We start from the raw sequence: 15,099 nt of genomic DNA, 5'->3' as shown, positions 1-15,099 counted from the left end.
ACAGTTTTCCCTCTTGTTTCCTTTTTATGCATATTCGCATTTAGTGTTGGTTCAGGCCAGTTGTTTGTTGAATCAATCAGTTCGGGATTGAGGTGTAGTTGTTACATTTCTAGAGATTCCTTGATAGCCTTTAGGAGTTTAGGGGGGTTCGCTTTTCCAGACAAGATCGTATATCTAAATCAGTTAATCAACGTTTTTTGTTCACTGTATCATACTTGGAGGGGGGGGGGGGGTTTCTAGCCTGCTGGGATAGTACTACATCAAAACATCGTTATTTTTACCGTTATGTTATAAAGATTTTATGGGATTTCAAGATGAAAGAAGATACAGTTAATTTGCTCAACCTGCATTGCAAACATAAAAAGGAAGCATCCTATATCTGTACATCCTATAATTTGAGCTCATTTGTAGAATGAAATACCATCATCGTTTTCTATATAATTCTTCTGGAATAAGTTGTACATTGCTAGTGAACTTTAAGTTTTTTAGATGTTAAAGAGCACACATTTATGGAATATTTCTTCCTTACAGAACATGATGATAAAATGTCTTTGTATGTTAGAATAATGTATTTGGAACATCACTCTATGCATTCTTAAGTCTCACTATCATCTTTTCCTTGATAAGTCTTCTCATTATTTTTCCTGAAGGAGATTTTGGAATACTATCCACAAACTGCACCACTCTCACTCGTTTATACTGTGCAACAGTCGATGCAATGTAGTTGATAATGTCCTCTTCGCTTTCTTTTGCTTTTGAGTTCAAGACTACCCATGCCACTGGTATCTCTCCTGCTTCTTCATCTGGCAGCCTATAGTTATGAAGAATATCCATCCGTTATTCGTGACAGTTTTGCCAGTTGAAACCTTAATTCAACTAATTGATTTTACTTACCCAACTACTGCAGCATCTTCTACTGAAGGATGTGTGAGAAGGATCCCCTCTAACTCAGCTGGAGCAACCTGTCAAACCAGCAAGGAGGTCCAAAAACAGAATAAAGATAAGAAAGAATTCTAGATTCAGCATAGTAAATTTAGTCAAGTGTTTAATATAGGTCAATCTGCTCTCCTCTAAAGCTCATGGTTAGTGTTATCCTTACTTGGAATCCCTTGTACTTGATAAGCTCTTTGATACGATCGACTAGGAAGATATCTCCATCATCGTCGATGTAGCCAATGTCACCAGTGTGAAGCCAACCATCCTTATCAATTGTAAGGCAAGTCTCAAATTCATTTTTGTAGTAACCTGAAAAGTTTTCACATCAAAGGGTTAAATTCCATATATCTACCAATGCCTACTAGAACAAAAAGGTGTTTAAGGGAAAAGTTATGGTCAATTACCCTTCATAACACATTGGCTTTTGACACATATCTCGCCTGGTGTGTTTTTGGGGAGAGATCTACCAGTATCAGGATCAACGAACTTTACCTCCAAATTAGGTAGAATAAAACCAACAGAATTTCTTTTAGCAGTATGCTTGTCGCTATGAGAAAGAGTAATGCAGCTGTGCTCAGTCATCCCATATGCCTAGCAGTTAAATAAAACAACAGAGCGAAGCTTGTCAAAAATAATATTCAGCTAATAATACATTGACATTAGGAGGAACATTATAAGTTTCTAGTGGATGTTCACCTCTTGGACCTGAACATCCGGAAATTTCTTTTCAAACTCATTAAGAATCTCTGGGGCAAGTGGGGCTGCCGCTGTCATAATGGATCTAAGCTTAAGCTTGTTGAGATCAAATTCATCCGCAATAGGATTCTTAACAAGTGCCAAAATGATAGGTGGCACAATTGGTGCAAATGTGACTTCATGTGCAATGAGTGCATTTAGGAATGCCCTCAGTTCGTACCTACGCATGACTACCACTTTCCCTTTATTTCTAATTGTTGCACAACAGATTCCAGTTATCCCATAAATGTGAAAGAATGGTATCAAACCCAGTGTTGTAACTTGGCCTATCATTTCTGGGCTAACACTGAAGAGTGTAGAGCAGAGATTTGCTACTAGATTTCTGTGGGTTAACATCACTCCCTTGGACAGGCCCGTAGTGCCTGATGAGAAGGGCAACGCACATAAATCATTTTGCTGCACCATTTCATCTTCTTGGTTTGTTATGTGATCAGTTCTGGAACCGGCACGCTCTGCAGCTTCGAGCAATTCATCCCAATGAATTGTTCCTTCTACATGTTCTTCACCTAGTATTATTACTGGCAGCCCACAATCTTGAACCTGCAGTCATAAAACTCTAACTTGTAGACTAGATAAATCATACATATACTAACAGTATAAAAAGAACTTTTACACTATGAGTGTATTTTAACCTGTTGTAGAAGGTAACTTGCCTGATTTTTCATGTTAAAAATTCCACTTATGGATTGATATGTGTAGTTATCTGTTCATTACATTAGGTGGAAGATTAAAGCCTTCTTTTTTTATCATTATAAGATGCGAATTTCAGTTGGACCAGAAAGAGTAACAAATACAAGAAGTTTGATCTCACTGAGTTGGAGGTGTACTACCTTGTGATAGGTTGGTAGATCAGAGACAATAAGCTTGCCATCAGCAGATTCAACTTGTTTCATAATTTCTGATGAATGAGCTGCTGGATTTGCACCTGAGAAGACACCACCAGCAGCCATGATTCCGAGAGCGACAATAGCATATTCTGGTACATTTGGGAGTGCTACAACCACGACCCGTCCTTTCCTTAAGCCAAGGGATCTCAAGGCCTTGGCAAACCTCCTTATGTCTCTTGCAAGTTGGCCATAAGTGTAGCCTTTGCCAGTGGTAGCATCCACAAATGCCAGTTTGTCAGTGTATAACTCTACATTGTGAAGCACAAAATCCGGGAGAGTCACATTGTCCGGTACATGAACCGGAGGATACCTACTCCGGAAAATGTGCTCACATTCTTGCTGCTGTGAGCTTTCTACTGCATGAGTTCCCATTGTCAGTATAATGCCTGATCTTAGCTCCCCAACCTAATTTATAAGTGGAAATTTGGTTACCTTGTTAAGTAGTAGCACCAGTTGTCTCCATCAAGAAAATGAAATGTGCATGCATGGAGGTTAGATAAAAGGTAGATAAGGCTTATTAATTAACTGGTAAGAATTTGTTGAATCATTCCATTCTGCAACACGTTCTCTCACCTGAGTCATTGTTCCTCTAACTGGCCTTCATTTGTTCAAGAGTTTATATGTTATTCTGGAATCTGACACTTGATTTATGAACATCTAGTAGAGTGAGTTTCATTTAAGTTATTCATTTGAAAGGTTATTTTCTATGTTGCATCTGCATTTTTCCAGTTCCTTTTGACAAGTCCAGTCGGCGACCAAAAATGAGTAGAAAAGTAGTTGAAATAAATTTACCTCCTTGAAAAATTCAACTTCCTTTTTTTTCTATCTAACGTCACACTGGCTCCAACAAGTTTACTGTTCCCTTCTATAAAAGTAGGCACTATATATCAACAGCCTAAATTTCAATAACAAAAACGCATACGCGGTATTGCCCATGTTTATCATCTGTGTTCATAAGTGGTGTTAGTAGTATTAGTTTGTTTGGTCTGGTGTTAGGCTGTGCTTTGGATACTAAGGCCCGGCTTGTTCATAGTTTTTTTTTTTTTTCAAAAATATATTTGTTCATGAAATTTTGGTATGAAAAAAAAAAAAATCAAAAGCCAAAAAGTGATCAAAATTTTCAAAAAAAAAATTTCCCCCCTCACAAAACTACAACATTTTTTCAAGTGAAATGCATGTCCAGATATAATTTTAAATTTCAAACACCATTTTAGAATTTAACTCCAAATACTACTTTTTTTCAAAAATTACAATTTTTATGTACAAACAAACGCCTACCAAGTGTTTTGACTTGTATACTGGTTTCAGATTTACTTTCGGAAAATTTTCAATTCATTTCTTGAAAATTGTTTGCAAGTTTAATATATTCTAGATGCTTTCATGACTGAAATAATGAATTGCTAAATGTATTTACAGCTAAATTCTATGTCGCATAAGAACAAAAGATAATGGGGCAAAACAGTTGAAGCTGAAATGCAGCTGTTACAGACTTCTTGGACCAGCAAACAGCATCCCCCTTCGTTTTCCTTTTTCTTTTTTGAATACAAAATTAAAATGGAAACAACCTTATCATGTTTATTTTAGAGAAGAATTGCCAAGAAGAGATTCTAGAGAGCTTATGTATGAAGACGGTTGGAGGGTCAATTTCCTACAAACCAACCCCCCCCCCCCCAACCCCCCAAAAAAAACGAACTACATGGTCCACACATGTACAAACCTTTAATCATATCAAACACAAAATTTAGATTGCAACCTTGCATATTTAAGGAATATGAAAACAAACGTTGACAACCAAATTATTGAATATAGGCCGCTTATTTTTATAGGAAAGAAACTAGAAAATCATTACAAAACCAGACAGAATGCAAGAAGAATAATTAGAAAAGCAAGACCTATATATTCGAGAAGGGAGTGGTTGCACGAGGTGGGTAAAATTGTGATGCATACAACTCCAAAAACAAAGAATGACCTAATAACGGAGCATGTAGGTCCTGCGCCTGAACCAGTTATAATCAGGTAGAGTCTGAATAGGGCCCACAGCGGATATAGCAACATCCTGCCAAAAGGAAGAAATGAAATACAAATTGGTTAACACTCAAAATAGGAACCAAAGAATTTTGAGTAACAAGATTCTTTAATAGTAATGGGCTCCGAAACCACAAATAATTTTTTGAATCCCCACCTGGTCAAATATAAATCTGTTTGCAACCCGTTTGATGGCGCTGGCATCTACAGCATCAATCCTTGCAAACAGCTCCGGGACTGGAATCCTTCTACCATATGTGAGTAGCTGCAAGCAGGAGAAATAAAAAAGGGAAATGAAATTGGTACAATCATATTAGAAAGCAATACTGTAAAAGCAGTTTTTCCAAAAACAAAAAGATCAAAGAAGCAACAAGGTCTATGGGATTTGAACCGGAAAGCAAGTGAAGCTCACACTTCTATAAAGTGAAGCGCACCATTCACGAAAAATAAGAAGTACAACACATATGAATTCAGTATTATAATAATAAAATTTCAATTAAATAACTAATATCAGCATACAATTTACAATAATGTTGATATTAATCCAATTCAAAGTTGAGATTCAAGGGATCGACCATTTCTCGTTGGAATTACTTTGTCACCATAAGCGGCTTTATCCCCGTGAAGCGCTGACCTCTCTCCCAAGAAGATCTTAGTTTGACAACATCTCCAAACCCATTTGCAAAATGGATTAAACTTAGACAAAATACATTGATTCTTTTTCTTTCTCAACCCAAAGCTTCTGTGAGATTTTTCTTCAATCTTTTATTTTTTGGTTTGTGGGGGGGGGGGGGGTAAGAAATTGGGAAAGCTTTAGCAATCTATCTTCTCTACTTGAGAGCAAGACAATGCAGTATAATACACACCATAGAAAACATAGTCCTATACTTGATGACGCATCCAAACTTGTCAACATCAATTTTCCTAACTCAACTTGAGCACAGGGAGTACTGCATAAGAGCTACTTTTTTTAAAGGACTGTTTAAGAGCTTTTTTAATAACCAAGAAATCTTTAAAGGCCATTAGCGCTGGGTTGAAACTCAGTGGATAATGAACTCGTCCCTTTACCTTCTCCACTTAAATACCAAGCTTCGGTCAACAGCAAGGTTTAAAGTGATGCATGAGCCTAACACATGTTGCGCTCTTACCACCAACCAAGACCTTTCACCCTTCATTTTGATCTTATATTTTCCAGATGTTAAGCATGCACAAATAAAGCACCATGACACTTGTAATAATGACATCAACATCATTTCATAGCCCCTAATAATCCTCTTGCACGAGAATAATCAGCCTAGTTAGTCAATGTGCCTCGAGACCATCTTGTTTTCTTCTTTTTTCGTTTCACCCAAAGCCACCTTAATTACTCTGCTTCTTACTGCTTCATTCCACCACTCAGCCACACTACCTACCCATTTTCGAGCATGGCCTTTAGTGGCTGATATTGCTACAGCACATTATTACATTTTGTGGAAGCAACATATTGGCAGTAGAAGGAATAGCGGTGAAGAGGATGTTTCCAACATTGTGAAATCAGACCTTCAGAATCTATATGCAATAATGGGAATCTATATGCAATAATGGGACCAATCTGTTGCCATCATATAGGTAGTGGCAATGACATTAGTAGCACTTTGGCACGGTTCAACTAAAACTTCTCCAAGAACAATGAAGTTATTACGCGCATGTAGGGTAGTGGCAGTGAAATTAGTAGTGATGCAGTACAGTTCAACTAAAACTGGTCAAAGGGTAATGAAATTATGTAAGGGTTTAGGAGCATAGATCGACTGAAGAACATGAAGCAGTTCAGTATTTTTATTATGCGCATATATGGAGGCTTCCTGCACATATCTTCTGGAAATTAGTACCAGTGTTTTAAATGGCGTAAGCCCCACACATCTTTACTTTTTGAAATTTATAAATTAATAATATAGCACTATAACAAAAACAAAATATAAAAGATATATTAAAAGTTCAAGAAAACTAAATTTTTTAAAGTAACTCATACAAGATAAAATATCTAGCATGTTTTACAAGTATAAATAATGCAGCACTGTTAAATTTACTATGAAATATAAATTAACTACAACGTCTTAACTTTCAAGCAATTAAAAATTATAATTTCTTAAAAAATATTATCAAACTGTATATTTTACCTCTTTAAAAACTCAATAAATTTTATCTAACACTGTAATTTAAAATATTACTCCTTCATGAGTAAATATAAAGTTATTTTTAAATAGTAAAATAATAAATGTATGATAATTTTAAGAGACAGAGAACTAAGACATGAAGATCTATCAAGTAAAGATATAAATTTTGGTTATCTATTTTCAGAAAAAATATTCAAATGATATTCACCCTCTCGATGTTCTCTATTAGTAAATCTACAATATTATGGTTCGTTATCTGAGTTGTTCACAATTTTCATATTCCTATAGATAAAAAGAACTTTAATAATTTATTTGTTAAAGAATATTGAGAGTCAGCAGTGCTAATTAGTGAATTTAACACATGATTTGCATAAGAACTGTTAGGCGAGTCCCGAGCTTTGAGCGTTAGGCGTGTTTAGGGCGCACAGTCGGGCGCTTGGGGGCGTAAGCCTCACAGAACTAAGTCCCACACATGAGTCTCAAGGCGTTTTGATAGTGCCCCGAGCCCCGAAGCGAGTCCCAGAAAAGCCTTTTAAAACACTGATTAGTACTATGGGAAAAGTAAGCAAATTCCATGTGCGGCGACTTATCCATGACTCACCCCAATTCAAATACTTCCCGGAAAATAAAAGGAATAACAAAAACAAAGTAGAGTACATAGAATCATGGCACGACACATTACTACACCCACAAGATTAGATGTCAATAGTACCTGACGTCCAATGTCTTCGGCAACAGGACTAGTTCCATCAATGTGAAGCATGAGAGAAGATTTCAACTGCAAACCGAAATTAGTGAGTGGAGAAACAAAAAAAGAACAGGGAGAAATAGACAATTACACCTGACCATTAAATAATAAATAAACCTACCTGATTGCAAGCACGAGTGACATCATCATCCGAAGCTCGGTAGCACAATTTGACTATCTCTTGCATAATGCAGTAGGACAAATCACTCAAACAATCAGGCTGCAAATTAAGATTTCAATTGACATAAAACTGGTGTTACTCACAACCATATGCCAGTCAAAAGGATAAAGAAAGATTAATTGCTTCTTTTAAAAGAGTAAATAATTAAATTGCTCAATTCTTGCAATCCACAATATCTCAAAAGAATCAAAGCAGATTAGTACAACATAGTCTAACATTCAATGTTAGAATATATGAATTTGCATCAACCCAAAGCATGACCGGTAGATGATAGAAGAATGACTTCACGTCCACGTTCGACATATACAACCAATAATAATGCTTAGAAGACATTTTAAGCATATTCAAGAATCCAAATTGCATTTTGATCTCAGTCAATTTAGAAGACATCTGGAGGATATAATAGAAGGTAAATTTGAATATCTAGACACACGATGCAAGACAGGGCATAAAACCCTTTTACACTCTAAAACACCAAGCAGGCAATCAAGCACTTGCATCTATTGCAGCTCTTCGGCATGAAAACAGCTCAACCCCTCACCCCCACCCCAGGAAAAAAAATAGCGCACACATCCACACCAAACTTATGTGACAAAAGAAAATGCAAGGAAATAAGAAAACATATCATCACACCACATTCTATTCAACAAATGGAAGACAAAGTGATGAAAATCTTCACCTTTGCAACAGCATAGACACCAAACAGACCAGTATCTTTATAGTTGGTGTTAAAAGCCATCATGCTCTCTGCTAGTTCATTAATGGCAACCCTTTGGGCAAGCCCGGAACTGCAAATAATTAGGAGCCCTATCAGAAAACAAGAGACAAACAATTTTGCACTAAACTAGATAAAAAAACAACTCACCCCATGTGCTTCCCTCCTCCAGCATTCTTATTCCAAGTGCCCAGCATCGATTGCATAACCATCAGCGGAATGGTATCCGGATCAGTCCATGGTGCCCCTTGAAAAGCCACAGCAAATTGCGCCAATGGAATGTCATCGTCAATTACCCTAACCTGATTTTAGTAAAATGATCAGCATGAAAACCATATTCTAGGGGAAAAGCACCATGAAGCACCCCCATGAAGTAGGCCTACCTCTGAGCCAGTAAAAATTGCTGGTTCTCTGGCAACCAACTCCGAGGCTGTAGTTGGATCGGTTGAAAGCTTAGTAAATTGTTTCTTAACTTGATCAACAAATTCTTCATGTTTAACAGGCCCAGTAGCTACAATTACCTATTTTAATGCCCACGAAGAAGGCTGAGAGTTTAGACAATAGAAAGCAGATGATAATGTTAAAACAATCAAGTTTCTGCTAACAAGCGAACAGACTTAGACAAGGAACATGAAATCATTTCCAAAATACCATTCTGGGAGCAGTATAATGTGTTGATATGTAGTCCTTTAGATGATTTCTGGTGATTGTCTTTATATTCTGGGCAGGTCCGAGAATAGTCCTACCCAAAGGTGAGTACTGGAATGCAGTTGAATGCAAATGGTCAAAGATGACTTCCTCTGTTTGACCTTCAACCTGCAAACAGACAAGATAAGACACGACTACAGAAAGCAAGATACACTTAAGCTCTAGTATGTACAGGCTTCTTGCATAACGAAAGCTACCTTCACACAAGCCACAGCTGCAATAAACTATATAGAACAAAGGAAATGGCAAAATGTTGAGACTAAACAACAAGACAACAAACGGAAAAGCTCTCAATGACTGCTCAATCAAACTAGTTATTCAAAAAGATACTTGGTGGCTATTATTGCATGGAATCAACAAGTGCAAGCGCTTTATGCACTACAATCCTTACAAAATAGAAAGTACTAAATCATTTTTAGATCTACTTGTCTATGCCTGTAGTGGTACACTAAATGGACTATATCCTTGCATAAACCTGACGAAATTAGAGATAATTTTTTTAAAAAGGAGAAAGAACGGCCATACGAGACAGAGGTAGAACCTACAAGCATCCAGCAACTCGACAAAAGTTGGTTATCTTGAACTTCTGTACAGGAAACTCGGCTTGTGTGTGTTACTTCTCCTATGTGAGCTCACACTACAGGTTGCCTAATTGGTTATCTTGAATTTTAGAACAGGAAACTTGGCTTGTCTGAGTTTCTTATCCTATGTGAGCTCACAATGCAGGTTGAGCTACATCAGTGTAAAACTAGTCTATTTATGACTAAATATGCCTATTAGCTGTACTCTAGAAGAGGATACCTTAATTTTAATGACCAGATTGCCCAGTTAAACTACAAGTGCATGCAGAGACAAGTAAAATACTATAATATAGGGTACTTGCAGCTTATCAACAAGAAAAAAAAAAGAAGCAAACTTTATATTCAGAATTCAAAGAAAATAGAGAAATTTGACCTCCTCCATCTCCCTAAGGATGACATCACGTTCACGTTCGATTTTTTTCTCTTCAAACTTGGAATTCTGAAGTATATCAGCCAAAATATCCAAAGCTACAGGCACATCCTTATCCAAAACCTTAGCATAATAAGCAGTTTGTTCTCTAGAGGTATAAGCATTCAAATGCCCACCCATATTCTCAATCTCCTCCTCCATTTCCCATGACGTCCGCTTTTCAGTACCCTTAAAAATCATATGCTCAAGAAAATGGGCTGTTCCATTAGTCTCATCAGTCTCAAAACGTGACCCTGCATCAATAAATACACCTACAGTGGCTGTCTTGGCAGCAAGATTTGTCTCAGTAGCCACGCGCAGGCCTGATGGAAGTGTGGTCACGCGCGTATCAGGGAAGCTGAGGATTGGTGTGTGGTCGGTTAAGGTTGGGTGAGGGGAGTTGTACTGGAGGAATCGTGAATCGGGATTCTCGAGCCGTTTGATTTTGTGCTTAACGTCTTCGGCTAATCGGTCGTAGATCATTGCGTCTGGAGGAGGTGGACCGGTGGCCGGAGCGGTGGAGGATGTGGCGGCGACGGCGGATGAAGATGTAGAGAGACGTCGGAGTGATTGGCATGTGGTGAGGTTTCGGGACCGGCGGGCTAGGGTTAAGAGCTGCCGGATCGTCATGGCAGTGGCTTCTGAATTCGGCTAGGGTTTGTTCTGGTTCCTATACAAGGGGGAAAAGATGGAAAATGGTAACGAAGCTCAAGAAAACCAGACTGCAGATTCCGCTCAAGACCAAAGAGGCACACGCTTGTCGACTAAGAAGAGTTACGACATCGTTCCACGTATGTTGTGGTTGCTTTTTTTATGGACTTCCCACACGATTCCGTAAGCTAGGCCCATTAAAATTTCGGGAATGGCCCAATAGGTACTACGAACCACTCCCACCAGGCGAAGTGCACAAATACCCAATTTTAGTGGGGGATTTGGCATGGCATTACAACTAGGTCCAACAATTGGCATAAAAAAGCCAATATTTTAGAATTTAACATATGATAGTCTAAAGTTATTCTCTCTCTTCTAATGGTTCAACCACTATCCTAAAAATAAGTCCCATTAAAATTATTTTCCTTAAAAATAGCAAAATATATTTAAAACTATCTCTCTTCTCTCATAGCAACCATCATCCTAGAAATTAGGTTCCATTTCCTTTAGTAGTATCCGAAAAAATTTTCAAATATTTTTTAATTAATTTTCTAGGTTTTTTTATCTGTATATCCAAATATATATAACATAATAATAATTATATTATTTGTATATCACAGTGTAAAATATAATAATGTGTATATCAAAAAAAGTATACTAAAATTTTATTTTTCTTCTTTGTATAACACATTTCAGATTGAAAACTCAATTTCAAGAAGACTCCATGTGTGTATCCCATGTATATCTCTATGTACACCAGTGATATCTCATGTATATCATGTGTATCTGTGTATATCTATGAAAATTTGTATTATATATACGATATACAATGTGATATACATGGGCGTCCATAAAATAATTATATTGTATACACGATATACAAAGTGATATACATAAACGTCCTTAAAAATCAGTGTGTGATATACACTGATGTACACGATATACAACGTGATATACATATGCCGCAGTTGGATTTTTAGGTCTGATTTTTTAGTGAAACCAGTCTAAATCACTTCTAATCTTGCTCAAATTTTGTATATAGCCTCGCTTAGGTGTTTTCAACCAATTTCAATCACACCCACTCGTTCAATCCAACCAAAAAAAAGAAGAGAGAAGAAAAATAAAGCTGAAATATATTTTTTCTCTCTTAGTTTTTGCTTCTGATTTTTTTTGATGTGAGATCAAACTTACCTTTTCATCCACTGATTTTTTTGCACAATTTGCAAGATATTTTGCTAAACTATGAGAGCGAAAGAGAAAAGACAGGAGAAGAAATACAAGGAGAGAAAGGGGGAGGGAAGCAGTGAACAAGAAGAGAAGTGAGCAGCGAAGAGGGGGAAAGTAGATAGTTTTGGGCCAATTGTTTGAGAGAGAATATAAAAGAGAGTAGTTTTTTTAGGATTTGACTATATAATGTCAATTGTTTGGGGCTATCTTAACCAAACCTAATATAAGGTTTAAAAAAATTATCAAATCCTGTCATGTGTTGTCACCTGGTGCAATTTTCTCATTTTTAGTACCACTATTTAGTTAGTTACTAGGTGGGCTCGGCCCGTACCAGCACGGGCCCAACATTATTTAGTCTTGTATGATTTCTAATTGCAGATCTAATGGAAATTGATGTTGTAAGTGAAATCAAGTAGACAATATTACATGCTAATTGGTAGATACATATTTACATACATTTTGATCAAAATATTACATAGTAGTTACAACAGGTATGACATAACTATTTACATATTAGCAAAAAGTGATACGTTGTGTATGCGGTGTTTGGTCTTCTTTCTGTCTTATTTTTAGTGCTTCTTGACCAAAAATGCCTGCAAATAAATAAATATGTTATATTTTAGTGTCAAAAGAAGCCAACATATTTTCAAGGCAAATAATGTTTTGCTAAGTTAGTAATAAATAGTCAATCAGTGAACATAGGAAATTATGTTAGAAAGACTATGGTAGTATCACAGATACACAGTAGAGTAGAGATGAAAAATGGATAAATCAAATCCACAATCCCTTGAGTACATTGGTTCAAACACGAAATAATTCTTCTTATGTGAGTGCTTCACACACATAAGCACACTTGATGAGCTCTTAGAAGATTTCTTATGTGATTGATTCACACATCATAGGGACTTCAATCCCAAAGTATTTGAAGTCCACTATAAAAATCTTCTATATCAATTCCATTATATTCAGCTCATTTCACTTCATTTCCAAATCATGCTCAAATGCGTATGACAGTTCCAATATCAATTTTAAAATGTCTTTAAACCCTAATACATTGAAACAATGCCAATAATATCTCCAAGAAATTAAAAAGCAAAAAATAAATAACGTACCAGTAGGGTAATCAGTTGTGCCAACACTTCCTGTGATAGCAGCTATGTTGAGGTTTTTTGTTTTTAAGATGAAATAGTCTTAAAATGAGGGTGAATGGGAAATGGAGGGAAATGAAATTTTTGAGTAAAATTTTAAGTTTTCCCCTCTTGACAATGAGACATTGTCCCATATTGGAAGAGGAAAAGATTTTTGGTGGGTATATATATAATTGTTCTTCTTGTAGCTCTTAAAGAGTTAAGAAGAAAGTAAGCCTCGCGCCGTCGGCGTCGTCGCTCGCTCGGCTTCGGCTTCGGCTTCGGCTTCGGAAGGAAGCCCAACTTGAATTATTTTAAAGTGTGGGGGTGTTTGACAAAAGTGCAAGTTCCTAAACCCAAAAAGGTAAAGATAGGACCGAAAACCGTTGATTAAAGTGTGGGAGTATTTGGCAAAAGTGCAAGTTCCTAAACCCAAAAGGGTAAAGATAGGACCGAAAACCGTTGATTGTGTTTTCATAGGATATGCGACAAATAGTAAAGCATATCGATTTTTGGTTCATAAATCAGAAAATCCCGACATTCATAATAATACGGTTATAGAATCAGATAATGCTGAGTTTTTTGAAAATATATATCCGTATAAAAAGGAATGTGAGTCGTTTGGTGAAGGATCTAAACGACCTCGGGAAGAAACAAAAGAAAGTATATGTAATCAGGAGGATCCAAGACGTAGTAAACGTCAAAGAACGTCTACTTCATTTGGACCAGATTTTGTGACTTTCTTATTGGAGAATGAGCCTCAAACATTTAAAGAAGCTATGATTTCTTCGAAATCATTGTTTTAGAAAGAGGCAGTCAATAGTGAAATATAATCCATATTGAACAACCATACATGGGAATTGGTTGATCTTCCTCCTGGAAATAAACCTTTGGGTTCTAAATGGGTTTTTAAGAGAAAAATCAAAGATGATGGCACTATTGATAAAATCAAGGCAAAACTCGTAGTCAAAGGGTATAGACAACGAGAAGGTCTAGACTACTTTGATACATACTCTCCAGTTACAAGAATTACATCCATACGGATGTTAGTAGCATTAGCTGCAGTGTATGGTCTTGAAATTTATCAAATGGATGTTAAGACGGCCTTCTTAAATGGAGAGTTGGAGGAAGAAATTTACATGAAACAACCTGAAGGGTTTGTGGTTCCAGGTAAAGAAAAGAAGGTATGTAGACTTGTTAAGTCTCTTTACGGACTAAAACAAGCACCCAAACAATGGCATGCGAAATTTGATCAAACAATGTTGTCAAATAGTTTTAAGATAAATGAATGTGATAAATGTGTGTACATTAAAAATGTTCCAAATCACATAGTCATTGTTTGCCTATATGTGGATGATATGCTGATAATGAGTAATGACATTGCCAACATAAATGCTACTAAGCGTATGCTCAATAGCAAGTTTGATATGAAAGACTTGGGAGTTGCTGATTTAATTTTGGGAATTAAGATCCATAAGACTCCTCAAGGTCTGGCATTGTCACAATCTCATTATATTAAGACAGTACTTGAAAAATTCAAGCACTTGGGCTTTAAAGTTGCAAAAATTTCAATTGACGTGAATCTTGCATTAGCAAAGAATAAAGGCCAAAGCATATCACAATTGGATTATGCTCGTGTGTTGGGATGCTTAATGTATATCATGAATTATACACGACCAGATGTAGCTTGTGCTATAAGTAAACTGAGTCGATATACGAGCAATCCAGGCCAATCTCATTGGATGGCAATGAGCCGAGTTTTGGGATATTTAGAACATACCCAGAACTTTGAATTGCACTACCGTAATTTTCCTACGGTGATTGAGGGATACTGTGATGCAAATTGGATCACCTGTTCAACTGATTCTAAGTCCACAAGTGGATATGTATTCACTATTGGTGGAGGAGCGGTATCTTGGAAGTCGTCCAAACAAACATGTATTGCCCGCTCTACAATGGAGGCTGAATTCATAGCCTTAGATAAAGCCGGTGAAG

At 36.7% G+C, this 15,099-nt stretch overlaps 2 protein-coding genes across 2 annotated transcripts; both read right to left on the bottom strand.

Annotated features, from left to right (window-relative positions):
• Positions 1 to 388: 388 nt before the first annotated feature.
• Positions 389 to 3,102, bottom strand: LOC107814113 (4-coumarate--CoA ligase-like 1). The gene is made up of 6 exons (XM_016639446.2): positions 2,523 to 3,102; positions 1,633 to 2,232; positions 1,341 to 1,527; positions 1,100 to 1,245; positions 895 to 962; positions 389 to 811 (listed from the first exon to the last, which is right to left on the bottom strand). The coding sequence occupies exons 1-6, from the start codon at positions 2,949 to 2,951 to the stop codon at positions 586 to 588; spliced, it is 1,656 nt and encodes a 551-aa protein (XP_016494932.2). The 5' UTR covers positions 2,952 to 3,102; the 3' UTR covers positions 389 to 585.
• Positions 3,103 to 4,319: 1,217 nt separating this feature from the next.
• LOC107814112 (putative mitochondrial-processing peptidase subunit beta, mitochondrial) lies at positions 4,320 to 10,883 on the bottom strand. Its single transcript, XM_016639445.2, has 9 exons — positions 10,064 to 10,883; positions 9,053 to 9,217; positions 8,785 to 8,922; positions 8,552 to 8,703; positions 8,366 to 8,474; positions 7,627 to 7,725; positions 7,470 to 7,535; positions 4,762 to 4,869; positions 4,320 to 4,635 (listed from the first exon to the last, which is right to left on the bottom strand). The coding sequence occupies exons 1-9, from the start codon at positions 10,727 to 10,729 to the stop codon at positions 4,549 to 4,551; spliced, it is 1,590 nt and encodes a 529-aa protein (XP_016494931.2). The 5' UTR covers positions 10,730 to 10,883; the 3' UTR covers positions 4,320 to 4,548.
• Between the last annotated feature and the right edge of the window lie 4,216 nt (positions 10,884 to 15,099).

Source organism: Nicotiana tabacum, chromosome 17 (assembly GCF_000715075.1).
Source record: "Nicotiana tabacum cultivar K326 chromosome 17, ASM71507v2, whole genome shotgun sequence".
NCBI classification, from domain to species: domain Eukaryota; kingdom Viridiplantae; phylum Streptophyta; class Magnoliopsida; order Solanales; family Solanaceae; genus Nicotiana; species Nicotiana tabacum.
This window is presented reverse-complemented; position numbering and strand designations above follow the sequence as displayed.